A 16871-nucleotide genomic window follows, 5' to 3' on the forward strand; every position below is an offset into this window, starting at 1 on the left:
ACGTACGATTTCTATGTATTTAATGTGTGTTTTGCATTTTGCATGACTTCGATTTTTCATTTAATTTTTTGGCATTATTAGCACACCAGATAAAAATGCACATGTTCCGTGCTTTCCACCTAAGTTCATGAACTTAACACAGTATACGCACCACCACCACCACCACCACCACCACAAAAAAAGTACTTTCTTTTTGTCACAGCGCAATCTAATTTTCACTAAACTGAACACTGTTTCGTTTCTACTACTTGCAAGAGGAACATGGAATTCTGGTTAGCACCACACGAAACCAAAAATAACCTATTTTGACAGCTACGGAAGACTACACAACAGTATGTATCTACATGTATACTCTGCAAATTACAGTGAGGTGCTTGGCAGAGGTTATGTCCCAATGTACCAGTTATTACAGTTTCTTCCCATTCCATTCACGTATGGAACACAAGGAGAGAGAGTGGTTGAATGCCTCTGTGCATGCAGTAGTTTTTCTAATCTTATCCTCAACATCCCTATGTGAGTGATACATAGGGAGTTTTATTACATCCCTAGAGTACTCATTTTAAGCCAGTTCTTCGAACTTTGTTAGTAGACTTTCTCGATATAGTTTACAACTATCTAACAGCCTACCAGTTCAGTTCTCTTCAGTATTTCTGAGGAACACTCCCACAGAGTAAACAAATCTGACCATTTGTGCTGCCCTTCTCTGTATACGTTCAATATTCCCTATCACTGGGTCTATGGCAGTAATAAACTGGCAATTATTACTCCCAACTAACAACTTTAGTCAAACACTACACTAAGTCCCAATAATTTTGCGATCAAATGAGAAAGAGGTATAAATATATTTGAAACACTGTAAAAAATTATTTATTTTGCAAATATAAGGTACATCAACAGTTTCCAGACATTAACATTGTTTAAGTGAGGAAAATATCTAAAATACATTACAAATAAATAAATTTTACAGTTTTAATCACAGGTATAGAAATGGTTTTATGTGCAGAGTACTGTGCTTAACTTTTTCACTTTCTTTTAGGCACATGCTGGTTAAATTTACATGTCATTACTCCTGCCATTGCAAGAGTCAGATTAGTAATGATAAGCTGATTACAAAATTAAAGAGGCTGTTGCTGTTAAAAAACCTCAGTTACATAATTTCACAGTAAGTCATCTCCCAACACTTGGACACAATAACAGTTTCCAGCTGTGTGTTTCAATTTGCTATTTGAACATGAATGATAATGACACGGAAGCACACGTTATGTACTGATATGTAAGGACTGGAAATTGTACTCTTGGTAAATAGTTGGCGGTCAGCAAAATTATCACAAGTTGTATTTTTCAGCAGCGCGCTGTCGCTCTCTTTTAAGCCTGTTGTCCAAATCAGCAAGCTGCCTCAAAAATCCATTGTTAGGGCGAATATCACGGTTTGTACGCACCATTTTTATTGCTACTGCAGCTGGTAACCTTTCTTTAATCATCAAATATGCCAGAACACATGTACTGGAGCGAGACATTCCCATGAGACAATGGACCAAAACCTTACCTGCAACAAATATTTGCATTAAATTACTTGTGGAATATAGAATAGTATTGACAAACAATTTCAGCAATGCGGCAGTAGTAGCCACTGCTGCTGCCACTTAGTTTATATACAGAGTTTAGTTGTTTTCTTAGAAGCTTCTTTGAAGATGTGAACAGTAACTTTACCTGTTCAATAGCATTCATTACTTATTTGAAAATATTCATGTATCTTGTGAGTGATAGCATCATATGAGCTGACACTTTAATTCAGCTTTCTTCTTCTTGGTGTTAGCGGAAGCAAACAGAACAGCAGCTAGTTTTGTTACTACAGTCCAACTGAAATTACTTGATAGTTGATGTCTTTCAGTTGCCACTACTGTGTTTCCACAACTGCTGCTGGCTACCACTTGGTTAGAGATGATACATAAATGTGGCTGGTCACTTCACAAATGCTGTTAATGCGTAATGCAGGTGAATGTTGGAAGCAGCCACTGCGGGATACGACAGATGGAAATGGGAGGTACTCTGTCAACAGCTCACTTTAAGTGACCAATGACAAGTCCCACAGATGACGCATTTTGTAGCCTTGAATTTGAACATGCGTCCTAACCTAACTACAACCTCATAATCCAAGAAAACAGCAATTAAAGCTAACCTCTACCAGCAAACTCCAGACAAAAATATTCCAATTTCAGCACTAAAAACAAACTGCAATTTTTCACTGTCATTTGTTACGTGACACTATCCTAACACTGGCTACATGAGCTCCCATGTTACCACCTGATCAGCAGTCTTAGCATTAGGTTGCAGATATAGGCGACAGAAGCAGATTTAAAAAAAAAAAAAGAAGAAGAAGAAGAAGACAGGAAGAGAAACAACAAGAAATACAAAAGTCAACATAATTTTGAAAGTGATACTGTAAAGAAATAGCAATAAAAATTGCATTTAAATCAATTAATTGAGTAAAACTAATGAACTCCTTTGATTAGATTTACAAATTAAAAAATTTCGCTGTCTCTGACAAGATTCAAACCTATGACATCTTACATGTCCGGTTAATGTGGTAACCACTGTGCTACGCCACTACATTTACATTATAGAAGATCTTTTGTTTATGACTCTGGTGACCCAACCGCAACGATTAATTGCAGCTTCCAAAAATTCGGCTTCAATCAGTGTTGTGCAAAGCTTATCTAATTTAGGCTCTCTGCGATTGTACCACCATTATATGCGATGCTGAATCACATTAACTGCACAACGCTCCAACAATGTTTGGTTAGTGCTGCGCATGAAACGGGTTAGCAGTGTGTGTGTGTGTGTGTGTGTGTGTGTGTGTGTGTGTGTGTGTGTGTGTGTGTGTGTGTGTGTGCGCACGGCAGAGCGCGCGCTGGTAGACTAAATAAAAGTGCCAGATCAAGTATTCGGGATCCAAACCCAGCAGAAAAGAAGGCCAGGCAAGGAACTGGAAGCGAGCTGACTTAATGGGTGAAGTGTCAACTATCAAGTAGTTCTAATCTGCCTTGTAGAGTTAAACTCACATAAAGATGGATAGGAATGTACGTTTTGTGAATGGATGCAGGGAGAATTGGGATTTCTGATGTTGCAGCTCCCTTTGATACGCAGGACCTGGCCACTTCTCTCACCTGAAGGTGAATGGCAAACAGTGGCAGCGTCAAAACCGCTCACCACAAGACAAGTGGGTACTGGCCATCCAATTGTCCCCTCCTACCGTATTTACTCGAATCTAAGCCGCACTTTTTTTCCAGTTTTTGTAATCCAGAAAACCGCCTGCGGCTTAGAATCGAGTGCAAAGTAAGCGGAAGTTCTGAAAAATGTTGGTAGGTGCCGCCACAACTAACTTCTGTCGTCGAATGTATATAGCGCTACGCAGGCATGCTTCGCAGGCACAAAGACAAATACTAGCACCAAAACCTCTGTGTCAGTAAATAAATAAAAAAAAAAAAGGTGGAAGACGAGCTTTTTTTCTCCGCCCCCGAGTTTCGACTTCTGCACTTTCATACATTATCCAACGAAGTAAATACAAATTCCGTATTGTTCCTCTTCGAACGTAGCAGCATTTCAATGTACTATGAAAATCCAACTGGCAAGACTGTTTGGGATATTTGTCAATATGGCCAGCTCTGCTTTCTGAATTTTTTCCTAACTGTGAGAAGAAATGGTTGCTAATAAGAACTTTTATGAATTGTGAATCACATGCAGTATTCTCTTCACCATAAGAATAATACGAATATAAACATTTTGCCATGTATTCTTTCGTGTTTGCTGTTATCTCATTTAAATCCTGTCCGCCTAATAAACTACGAAACTGGAGTGAGACAACAGCAGACGCGGAAGAATATACATACCATGTCATATTTATATTCGTATTATTCTTATGCCTAATAGTGACACAGTCAGAAATGAAGCACGGCAATTGATTAGATTTTTAAATCTAAGATGACTAATTTCTGTGCATAATGTAATGTACTAAAGAGGCGTCTGCAAAGATTATCAAACGGAAAAAAATTTCGCTAAATTCTCGTTCACAACACCTTCTATCATACGCAGTCTATTATTTGGTTCTTGTTGATCATTATCAAAGAAAGCAGCAGTGTACGTAGCAACGAATAGCAGTCTCTTGCCATTGTTTCGCTAATGAGACAATTCCTATCTTTGTTTTTTTAAATTGTAAGCGGCGGTAGCGTGCACAAAAGCAAGCCATGCCGCGAGCGGCGACAGGCCGTAAACCCTCATTTTCAGAATGCGACAAACAATGCATGACACAGTACAGTAATGCGTTTTCAGCTCTGAGTGACGGAAACACCTATAACAAAGAGTACTGCACTTGTCAGATCAAAGAAAAATAAGCAATCAATTCAAACCAGACTAAGCACGTGAAAAAGGAAGGCTACCCATATAAATACGGACTGAGCGCCTGACGCATAACAACGGCTACCTGGTAAAGCTAACTGCTAAGCTTACGACTCGAACCAAACTACTACAGCTGTATCGTCATTCATTCAACCTAAATTGTGTCTCATATTACAATGGACCAACTTTGTTTCGATTTGGAAGTGCGGCCTAAAACTTTTCTCTCCCCTTGAATTTCGAGTCTCATATTTCAGGTGCGGCTTAGATTCGAGTGCGGCTTAAATTCGAGTAAATACGGTATTTTGTTTTGCCCACTGCTGACAGCAAATAACAGCAATGGAGGAAGCATGGAGTCATGTCCACATCTAGGTCTGATTCAAGGAAAGCAGAAAGCTGAAAGTCTAGTCATCTCCTGCCTTGCTGAAACACATATTGCACGCAAATGAAGCAAAGTTGCTGAAGCAGATTTTTGGAAAATGTTTTACTTGAAATATAAAAAAATAAATCACAACATATTTTGGATTCATGTTTTTTCACTATGCAATTGTTCTGAATTGCAGAGAAACTATTTGTTAAAAATATCTGATTATTTTAAACTTTAAGTCTCACATCGCATGGTGAGGACTACCTTTTCGTTATTGGTCATATTTATTAGAATTCTTGAAGCTGAGTAACTCACTGGCTGTTAGAAGAATTTGAAGTAAAGTGTGAATAGCAACTGCTGCTGTGAGGGAAGCAGAAATTGGCAGTCTGAAATTATCATATTTGAAATGCGTCAGTCAACCATCTGCAGAATAATTTAAAATTTTATGTACTCATCTGCAAGCAATTTATGAATCCCTTTCAAGAACACCACGCCATGGTCTACGATATTTAAAAAACCTAAATCTCTTCCTTGCCAGGAGATTCATTTACCAGTCTTCTGTGAAATTTGAATGGTCCAAACAAATTCTATATTTCAATTCACTACTCAGAGAATCCTGTCCACATCTACGACTCAAGGACAGCAGAAGGGTGACAGTTCAGTCTTATGCTGCTCTGCTGAAAAACTAAATTAAGGCTACATCACATGCTGTGTTTTACTTTATGCATCAGGAAATGAGAACCACAAGTTTTGGATTAGCGTGATTGTCTCACTATGCTATTCCAAAATGATTGCAATCAACTGGATGTCGTTTAGGTGACATGACCCTAATCATATCTCCAATGGGGAAAGGGGAGCCAGAGCGTTATGTGGAATCCACACCACATTTCGTTTCTGGCCCACCTCATCAAAGGGTGAATACTAGGTCAAAAAGCAGAGTGGAAGAATGTTACCAGTTGGGGTTAAATCCTACTAGCCAGGCACTTTACTACTAGATCACCAAACCACTTGCAAATTGGGTCATGCCATCCACTCTCACCAGCCACTGCTTCTCTCTTGAGCTATGGCAGTCGCTATCTAGGTGGCAACGGCCTTTTTTTTTCCACAATTAAAAAAAAAAAAGACTAATGTTTCTGTTGGTTGTTGGAGTTAAAGGGACCAACCTGCAATGTCATCAGTTTCTTCATCCTTTATGTATCAAAGCAGGAATAACCCTCAGAAGAAAATCCTGGGAAGACTGAGTGTAAGCAAGGTACACTAAGGAAGAGAGAAAATCAAGCAGAAGTAGGAGGGGAGTAAGAATGCAGGTGGACGTCCCCAGAGCATGGCACGCGTTAGGAGACATGCCCTCTGCACCCCAGCAGCACCACCTCACCATCTGTTACTCCACAGAAACGAGCAACACACAGACAAGATGATGAAAGTTTGGGAAAGATAAAACATTAAAAATGGCAAACATAAAGGAATAATGAGAATAAAAAGGTAGGAAGGGGAGGGGCCAGACTAGACCACTGAGCAAGGACCACCATGGGACCCCTGTGCCGGAGTAGGAAAGCGATGCCCCTCCAACCCCTCAAGTAGTAGTCAATGATGCCGAAGTGCCCACCTCACAGAGATGGACAGAAACCAATTTCATGCATGAAACATGAAACAAGGTTACCCACTTTCACGTTATCTGCTAGCACCAGAGGTAGCATGTCAGGAAGTTTAAAATATCACCACAAAGCAGCCAAATTTTGGCAGTCTAGTAGGATGTGGGCCACCATCAGGTGGATCTTCACATCGGATAATGTGGCTGTGGGTCAGCCAAGTGTGGGCAATGTGCTGCCGACAAAGGACAACGGATTTCCTGCACGAAGTGCGAAGGGATGGAAGACTGCCATGTGATTGTGCTATCCTTTATGGTCCTCAGTTTGTGGAGTTCAGGGTGAACCATTCTGAGTTCCACACATACAACAATTTATGACACAGAGTTAACCAAAAGTTCAGTTCTGGGACGCTAATTTCCAAAATTGACATCCTGGTAGTCAACTTGACCAAACAGTCGTCATATTCATTCCCCGAAATCCCAACATGTCCAGACATTCAGAGATTGGCCATCCAGCTTGATGGACATCAGAAAGAAGATCCTGGACAGTCATGACTAATGAGTGATGAGGGTAACACTGGTCTATAGCCTGAAGGTTGCTCGAGGAGTTGTGCACTTCAGAAGCATCTAGCCAGTGCAAACACTAGCATGGCTAAGGGCTTGTATGATGGTCACCAATTCAGCAGTGAAGGCACTGCATCCCTTTGCCAAGGAGCATAGTTCGCTACACCTTACATATGGCAATGCAAAACCATTTCATCCACCATCCACTGAACTGTCAGTGTATGCCACTTCTGAACCTGGAAAAGCATCAAGGACAGCCAGGAACAGGTGGCAAAACACCATAGGGTCAACTGAATCTTTCGGTCCAAAGGATAAATCGAGCCAAATCGAAGATCGGCCATATGGGCATATGTGATTGTTCCTTGACAAAAGGCAACAGTGAGGGAAGTTGGGAGTTCAGAGCACACAATGTAGTCAAACTGCAGTTGTGACCCCGGTTCTGGGTCTCTCTTGTGGGAGGTAGACCTCCCTACTAGAAAAATGCATACAGTAGTTTGGATGCTTAGAGAACCTGCAAACATGTATAGCACAACTGAGTAGCTGTTGGCACCTGATCCATAGAGCAGGAACCCCAGCCTCCTCATAGACTGTTCAGAAGGCTAGTTCGAAAATCTCTTGCAAGTCGGGCCCCTCAGTGGTCTACCAGGTCCAGTGACTGTAAAGCTGAGGGCAATCCTGAACCATACACCAGACTACCATAGTCAAGAAAAGATGGATCAGGGCTCTATTAAGCTGCAGAACGGTAGTGCAGTCTGCAACCCAACCATTGTTACTGAATCAGTGAAGTACATTAAGATGTGGCCAGCACCTTCACTTAAATTGGTGAAGATGGGGAAACCACATCGGACAGGCATCAAAGACCAGTCCCAAAAAGCGATAAGTCTCCACCAGATTGAGTAACTGGTCATCGAGCTAAAGTTCGGGTTGTGGACGAACAGTACAACGGCAACACGAATGCATGACGCAAGTCTTGGCAACAGAAAACTGAAAGCCATGGGTGTGGGCCCATGACTGCAGCTTTTGAATGGCACCCTGCTGTCTGCATTCAGCAACAGCCACAATATAGGCGCAGTAGTAAAAGCAAAAATTATTGGCTTACAAGGAGGGTGATAACCCACAGCTGTTGCTAGACCTTTAATGGCCGCTAAAAAGAGGGGGAAACCTAACACAGAGAACCTGTGGGACTCCATTGTCTTGGATGTGCAGGTACTGTGGGAAGCACCAACTCAAACGTGGAAAGTACAGTGTGTGTGAAAGTTCTGGACAAAAATATGAAGTGGGCCCCAGAGACTCCACTCATGCAAGGTATAAAAGATGTGATGTCACCATGTGGTGTCATACACCTTTTTTAGGTCGAAGAAGACAGCAATAATGTGTTGATGTCAGTCAAAATTTGCCTGGATGGCAGACACCAGGCAAACCAAATTATCAGCAGTGGAATGGCCTTGGGGAAAACCACCCTGAGACAGAGCGAGAAAGCCCCAAAATTCAGAGCCAACACAATGACTGCCCCCCAAAATGTGTTTGAGCAACTTACGGAGAACACCAGTGAGACTAATTGGTAATAGCTGTCTGTCTGTAGGGGATGCTTAACTGGTTTTAGTACCAGGATGATGATGCTCTCCTGCCATTGAGATAGCTCACCCTCACTCCAGATACGATTGAAGATGGTAAGGAGATGAGCCTGACAGTTCACTGATAGGTGCTTGAGCACTTGGTTGTGGATGCACTCTGGTCCTGCATCAAGGCAAAGAGATGGGGCACTGAAGAATTCCCATTCACTGAATCAAGCATTCGAGGATTCTAGGTTGCGTGTGGAGTAAGATAAGTGCAGTCACTCAATCCACTGTCAGGGAGTATACGCGGACAAGGAAATAAAATTCCCAGATTTCCCGGTTAAAAATACACTTTCTCCAGGGTGAAAACATACTTTTTACCTGTTAACCGACGGTATATTTTCTCTCGGAAATGTATGACTTATCATTCCTTTGAATGATTATGGTTTTATACACGGGCATAGAATTTCCCGGTGCTTTAGAAAACGAAACACAGGGGAAAAAACACGTTTTGGAAAAATCTTTTATGTGTAGCAACATGTAGGCTGCATATTTTCGTATTACGAAAGTATAAATTCGAATTCCACCAAAGTCCACATCTTACTTTCCGAAGCATTGAAGTCAAGATTGCGAAACACTTTTGTAAGCCAGTCATAGCTCGTGTCACGTGATCTCGCCAGCCGATGACTGCTGGTATTCAGAGCTTAGGACACATGATGTAGTCAGCCAATAGCAACATCACTGTTAAGTAGCGTGAACACACAAACAGAAAAAGTTAATGGTTTATATTAATATACATAGTATCGCTCCACGAAACGCAAAGCTTTCAAATATAATATTGGCCTAAAAGATTAATACCCCCCCCCCCCCCCCTTTGGAGAAAAGAGAACCACTTGTATGAATATTAAGAGCTCAGATGGAAACCCAGTTCTAAGCAAAGAAGGGAAAGCAGAAAGGTGGAAGGAGTATATAGAGGGTCTATACAGGGACGATGTGCTTGAGGATAATATTATGGAAATGGAAGAGGAGGTAGATGAAGATGATACTGCGTGAAGAGTTTGACAGAGCACTGAAAGAGCTAAGTCGAAACAAGGCACCGGGAGTAGACAACATTCCATTAGACCTACTGACAGCCTTGGCTGGAGTAGCCAACATTCCATTAGAACTACTGACGGCCTTGGGAGAGCTAGTCCTGACAAAACACTACCGTCTCGTGAGCAAAATGTATGAGACAGGCGAAATACCCTCAGACTTCAAGAAGAATATAATAATTCCAACCCCAAAGAAAGTAGGTGTTGACAGATGTGAAAATTACCGAACTACCAGTTTAGTAAGTCACAGGCTGCAAAATACTAACGCGAATTCTTTACAGACGAATGGAAAAACTGGTAGAAGCCGACCTCGGGAAAGATCAGTTTGGATTCCGTAGAAATATGGGAACACATAAGGCAATACTGACCCTACGACTTATTTTAGAAGCTAGATTAAGAAAAGGCAAACCTACGTTTCTAGCATTTGTAGACTTAGAGAAAGCTTTTGACAATGTTGACTGGAATACTCTCTTTCAAATTCTGAAGGCAGCAGGTGTAAAACACAGGGAGCGAAAGGCTATTTACAATTTGTACAGAAACCAGATGGCAGTTATAAGAGTCGAGGGACATGAAAGGGAAGCAGTGGTTGGGAAGGGAGTGAGACAGGGTTGCAGCCTCTCCTCGATGTTGTTCAATCGGTATATTGAGCAAGCAGTAAAGGAAACAAAAGAAAAATTCGGAGTAGGTATTAAAATCCATGGAGAAGAAATAAAAACTTTAAGGTTCACCCATGACATTGTAATCGTGTCAGACACAGCAGAGGACTTTGAAGAGCAGGTGAACGGCATGGGCAGTTTCTTGAAAGGAGGATATAAGATGAACATCAACAAAAGCAAAACGAGGATAATGGAATGTAGTCTAAGTCGGGTGCAGCTGAGGGTATTAGATTAGGAAATTAGATAAAGTAGTAAAGGAGTTTTGCTATTTGGGGAGCAAAATAACTGATGATGGTCGAAGTAGAGAGGATATAAAATGTAAACTGGCAATGGCAAGGAAAGCGTTTCTGAAGAAGAGAAATTTGTTAACATCGAGTATAGATTTAAGTGTCAGGAAGCCGTTTCTGAAAGTATTTGTATGGAGCGTAGCCATGTATGGAAGTGAAACATGGACGGTAAATAGTTTGGACAAGAAGAGAATAGAAGCTTTCGAAATGTGGTGCTACAGAAGAATGCTGAAGATTAGATGGGTAGATCACATAACTAATGAGGAGGTACTGAATAGGATTGGGGAGAAGAGGAGTTTGTGGCACAACTTGACCAGAAGAAGGGATCAGTTGGTAGGACATGTTCTGAGGCATCAAGGGATCACCAATTTAGTATTGGAGGGCAGCGTGGAGGGTAAAAATCGTAGAGGGAGACCAAGAGATGAATACACTAAGCAGATTCAGAGGGATGTAGGCTGCAGTACATAGTGGAAGATGAAGAAACTTGCACAAGATAGAGTAGCGTGGAGAGCTGCATCTAACGTTTCAGGACTGAAGACCACAACAACAACAACAACAACAACAACAAGATTAATACGCTACAAGAGAAGCTAAGTTTTCACATACAATGTTGGTCTTTTAAGCGCATATTACAATTTAAGATATATTACACAAATGTGCCAGTAAAATTTTTAATAATGACGTAATGTCTGATCTTCTGGGCTCGAAATTCATTTAAAAATCAACTCTTTGATGACGAGCCATTTAGATGAGAGTCAAACGCTCTGTGATTTAAGAAATTCATCGTACATTCTCGGACATAGCTCAACTTGCGTAAAAGGAAATTTACTTTGATGTTAACGCTTTTCAAACCACGGTTCGGAATATTTTCCCGCGACCTGGTAGAAATAGGTTCGTTCCTGCAGTTGCTAGAGAGCGCCAGATAAGGCATCACCGCGCTTTGGCAGCCACGATGTTGTAGGGAGCCCGTATGTTCGTACGCGTAAAACATTAAAAAATCTTACATTATGTCATAAAAGAAGCAAGACATCAGAGGATATTCCACGAACATCGGAATTTCATGACCCATAATAAAATGTGCACATTTAAAGTGCACAGTCGTATGTCCAGATTCCCCATGAAGAAGGCCACGACCTAATATTAAGCTTTTCAATGTGTTTTTCGGGACAAAAATTTTCTTGGGAGTACCAGTACTGTGTTATCTCATGTTTGGTTTTTTTATTATGGCATAATGCCACACGTGATAGAAGTTGAAAACGTGCACTTGAAATGCAGCAACAGCACGTGGAATTAAACACTTCGTTTCAAATATACTGTGTGCCTCATGGGAAAAGATTAATGAACAAAAATTTCTTTAGCAAACTGACAAAAGTAACTTCATTGTTCTGCGAGACAATTAATGCTTGACTGTCAGGAAGGTGGAAATAAAATAAAATCTGCAACTAATAACATATTTTAGCCTTCCGTAATTATGTGAATGTATTTTAATTCACTTGATAGCTCTCTGCCTCTGCCACAAAAATCTGTTTTGTTTTCATTTGACGTGAGAGCAGTAAACGAAGAGGAAACAGCAAAATCACTAAATGTAAACACGGGTCACGTGGTGACTACACACTTCCCCACTATAACTCAGACTGCTCTGCGCATCGGCTCCGGATCTATGGTATTTCCGAACCGGGGCAATACCCCGCCACTCCCTCGGGCGTTCGAGATAGGACGTCAGAGATTTTTAAAAATCTGATTTTCAAAAATATGTTCATTTTGTAGCGCACATCTTTCTGAAGAGCCTGATGCATAAAACATGTATGTTCGAGGAAATGTAAGACATGTTATTTGATCGTAAGTGTGCCAAAGTGCAGTGCCACATCTAGTCATACAGCATTCTTCTTTCGCACGTCACTGTATCTTTCTCTGTGGAATTGAAAAGTGTGTATTTTGTAATTGATGCCATCAAACCATATTCAGAACAGTGGAAATCAAAATGTCCTGTGGTGCCTCTCCTCCTTACAGTCGGCTGGTTTGACTTGCTGTCCATTTCCCTTTAAAAAAAAAATCGCGCTGTTAATAGCGGATGGGATTATTTATAATCAGAACAAAAACTTCTCAGAAAATTTGCCTTCATTGCCTTAGCTAATAACTTGCTGTTTTGTGTGACATAAAATTAAATATAGGATACAAAAAAACCAGTGAAGACCTGAGACAAGCAAGACAATACACATTTCTTCAACCCTTAGCTCCTAGAATTTTTTTCTGTCTAATCTTGCTACAGCTTTACATGGCGTGGTTTCCTTTCTGCGAAAGGATCTATTACCTCATCAAAGTTCGTCAAACGTTTTGATACATGAAAAATCGAAATGTCGTTATCTAATACTGAAAAAGCTGTTAACACAAGTAATACCCTAGACTGGTGTGGTTTCTCGATCTGGTTATGTCTATTTTGTCACTGTCTGCTAGATAAAACAAAATAGGCCTTTCTAATATTGCAGCAATTTTGTAACACACACCAAATAAACGCACAAATGGCCATTTTTATAACACAACGGAATGTAATTCACGAGTACCAATATCAAATGCCTATTAGGCCTACTACAAGCAAAAAGCTTTTTGTTAGGAAACAGTTCCACACTTCATTCATATGCTCCAGTTTCTCAAGCATGAGATCCAAAAATAGTATTGTACCGAGCGAGGTGGCGCAGTGGTTAGCACACTGGACTCGCATTCGGGAGGACGACGGTTCAATCCCGTCTCCGGCCATCCTGATTTAGGTTTTCCGTGATTTCCCTAAATCGTTTCAGGCAAATGCCGGGATGGTTCCTTTGAAAGGGCACGGCCGATTTCCTTCCCAATCCTTCCCTAACCCGAGCTTGCGCTCCGTCTCTAATGACCTCGTTGTCGACGGGACGTTAAACACTAACCACCACCACCACCACCAAAAATAGTAGTACGAAATTTTTATAAAAACTTGGAATCGTCATATTGTTTCATAATTTGTGTGATGTCCCCGTTCCTTCTCCTTCCTCGTTCTAACAAACAGTCTTATTATCACTAATTCTGTAACTATTCCTCCAATGTCAAAGCTTATTCGCAGTTTAAGCTCACTAATTCTGCCAGAATCACTGGTTTAGTTACCCCGCGATTATTCTCCGGTTAGGTGTTGTTACATGTTCGTACAACGCGTTTTTCGCGCTTCTTCCAGAATAGAACTTAAAGCGGCTGCTAGCCGGGGACTGTACAACTGGCTCTTATTAGTATAGCGATATGGCCAAAAATTTTCTGTCAAAAATTTCATTTTCTTGTATACACCGAGAAGGTAGTACGTAATCTTTCTTACCTGTTATTCATTTATTTACATTTCTGTAGTCTGAATCTATGGATTTCGCTAGTAATTATAACAACGCTCATCATTCGCAAACCCAATCAACCACACAATCAGACAGCGGTTGGCATTCAGCCGTTCGACCTTAACTCCGCTCAGCTCATATAGCCTCTTTTGTATGTACGAAAGTTTGTTTCTACATGTGACGAGGATTCCCCAGGCAGAGACATCTTGTACACTATGCACACATTCACAAATCAACTTACGATTCATTCAGTAACCAACTTAGAATGTGTTCAAAAATCGACAGAGATGCGTTTCAAAGTCATATGAATAACCGATAGACTAATGTGTGCTGAATGCTAGTCGCTTTGTGAAACAAGGTTCCCCCCCCCAAGAATATGAATTTGCCCCCCCCCCCCTTAGATCTGGGCCTGCTGCGCATACATGAATCTGGCAGCGTGGGCACTCCAGTAAAATTTTTCCCGGTAGCATCCAGCTGCTTGCTGCGACTGCTTACACAGCCAACAGCCACATTTCTGTAGCCAGAAGCGGGAGAAGGTACCACTCAACTGCGCATGAGCATGATCCCGCTTGTAACTGCTAAAACAAATCTAATGTAAACAGTTGGGACGTCACACTCATCAGAGGCAATTTGTTGTTACGAAGCATTGCATAGTCTTCCTAAAGCCTTTGACATCTTTTGCTGCTGGCAGACACTTACATGAGCACTATGTTTTGTTGCTGTATATGGCTCATTTCCTTTGCAATTTAAGTCTTATTTTCGTTTTTTCTCTCGTTCATGTTTTATTGCTGCAATATTATTCTGCAGTAGCGGGATACAGTAATTCCTTTGTTAAAGTATCGGTTCTTAACCAGTCAAAATTACAAAAATTTAACTGAAAACAAAAAATGAAAAATTCCCCGGTTTTCTCCCGGATGAAAATATTCCCAGGTTTTTCACGGATCTCCCGGGTCGTATACACCCTGACTCTGAAAGGACATGAAAGGCGAGTTGATATTCCAGAATGAGATTTTCACTCTGCAGTGGAGTGTGCGCTGTTATGAAACTTCCTGGCAGATTAAAACTGTGTGCTGGACTGAGACTAACTCGGGACATTTGGTAGGTAGGAGACGAGGTACTGGCAGAACTGATGCTGTGAGGACAGGTCATGAGTCGTGCTTGGGTAGCTCAGATGGTAGAGCACTTGCCCACGAAAGGCTAAGGTCCCGAGTTTGAGTCTCAGTCGGGCATACAGTTTTAATCTGCCGCAAGTTTCGAGTAGATATTTCTCAGATGCAGATGCTCAAGCAAAATCCACCCAATAATTTTCAAGTACGATGTCTGGATCAGTGAAAACAGCACCGTTCAAGGAAATATCAAGTACACCTGCAGAGGACTGGAGTCCGTAGGTGTGTGTCATCTTCACCTACCCCCGAGTTGGAGGCAAACATGGTTCAATGGTTGAACTTACCATTCCCAGCATTCTTGCTTCCATCATTTTATTATGGAGCAGACCCAGGCACAGATCTTTTAAAGGTAATGAGGTGCTTGACTGATGGGTGTCACTTATGACATTTGAGAACCCGTCTACGATCACTAATGGCCTTATCAATTCCGTGGTCCAAGTTAAAACCTTCCAACAGCTGAGATCTCGAATAATAAGGGATCTCTAAGTCGGCTGCTGATAAAATGGCTGCTGTTACGTTCTGGACAATCTCGTTAATGCCTCCATTTTTTCAAGGAGCTCACAATGAAAGTGGAGATGAAAGCATCCCTGTTGGCATTGTGAAGAGCCCATCTAGGTGGGCACCCAGGGGAGTAACAGGGAGATTGGGTACTGGTCGCTACCACATAAATCACCATGGAACATCCAGTGGATGGATGGGAGAAGACCAGGTTGCAAATAGAAAGATCGATGGTCGAGCAAGTTCCATGTGCAACAATGAAGTACGTGGAGGCAACAGATTTCAAGACAAAGGTCTGGATCTGCCAGTAAGTTTTTGGTGTCTTTACCACGGCCAGCGATCATGGTTCCAGCCCACAGAGGGCTGAGAAACCAATGCAGACAACACATTCTGAGGAACTAAACCATCAGGTGGGAGATAACCATTACAGGTGGTAAAATGCCCTTATCCAAGCAGCCACAGCCTCCAAAGTTGTACCAAGAGGCACAAGTATGCTATACACAGAGTTCAGAACACATGTGCAAACTCCACCCCATACCCTATTATTATCAGCATGATTCTTGAAATATCCCTGGTAGCCATTAAGGGCAGGGGTTTGTGTTGCTGGAAATCAAGTTTCCTGAAGAGCAATGCAGAAAGCAGGGGAGAAGCTTATGACGGGTGGAGCTTATGAGATGTCTTACCTCAGACTGCTGTAAAAAACCACTGCAATTTCATTAGAGAATCGTGTTGTAGGTTACTGTGAAGGGCGTGAAGGGACCGAGGAGGCAGGTTGTGTCCAAGGGTCTCCTGCTGCCACTGATTAAAAGGGTACGGTATCAAGACACACAGATTCTGAAAGTTAAAAGTCCGCCGCAGAGTGGCGGAAAGTGGGCTGGGTGGACAACCGTCATTTGTGAGCCACAGCAACACCAAGGTGGGTCCTAGCGACAGAGGAGGTAACCATGTGTCAGCCACATATGTCCAATGTGGAGCTGGCAGAGGACAACTGATTCCCTGCGAGAGGACCGCATGGAAGATTTCCACACATTCGTAGTCTCCTTCATGCCATGCAGTTTATTGTGCGTACTGTTATGCCATTCCATCTCCCAAAGCCAAAAATCCCCAAAAGCTTAAGACAGAGTGCAGGTCAGTTTCAGACCTGCCTATCTCCAGAAGCGGTTTCCGCATAGCCTGTTTGACCAGCCTGTTGGCAAGTTCATTGCCTGGGATTCCAACGTGTCCTGGGGTCCACACAAACACCACTGAATGACGGGACCATTCCAGGGCATAGGTGGACTCCTGAATGAACCCAAACAGGATGGTGAGGGTAGCACTACACAGGAGAAATGACTCGCCAGGGCATGAGCAGTTGTGCTCCAGAGC

General features: G+C 41.9%; 1 protein-coding gene across 1 annotated transcript in view; it reads right to left on the bottom strand.

The window, feature by feature from the left end:
- Positions 1 to 840: 840 nt before the first annotated feature.
- The window catches only part of LOC126262939 (dual specificity protein phosphatase 3), a 39495-nt gene continuing 23464 nt past the window's right edge, over positions 841 to 16871 (bottom strand). The window contains exon 4 of the mRNA XM_049959874.1: positions 841 to 1546. Coding sequence (XP_049815831.1) covers positions 1326 to 1546 — 221 coding nt within the window. The 3' untranslated portion in view covers positions 841 to 1325. The remainder of the gene's footprint in view (positions 1547 to 16871) is intronic.

This window comes from Schistocerca nitens, chromosome 6 (genome assembly GCF_023898315.1).
Source record: "Schistocerca nitens isolate TAMUIC-IGC-003100 chromosome 6, iqSchNite1.1, whole genome shotgun sequence".
NCBI lineage: Eukaryota > Metazoa > Arthropoda > Insecta > Orthoptera > Acrididae > Schistocerca > Schistocerca nitens.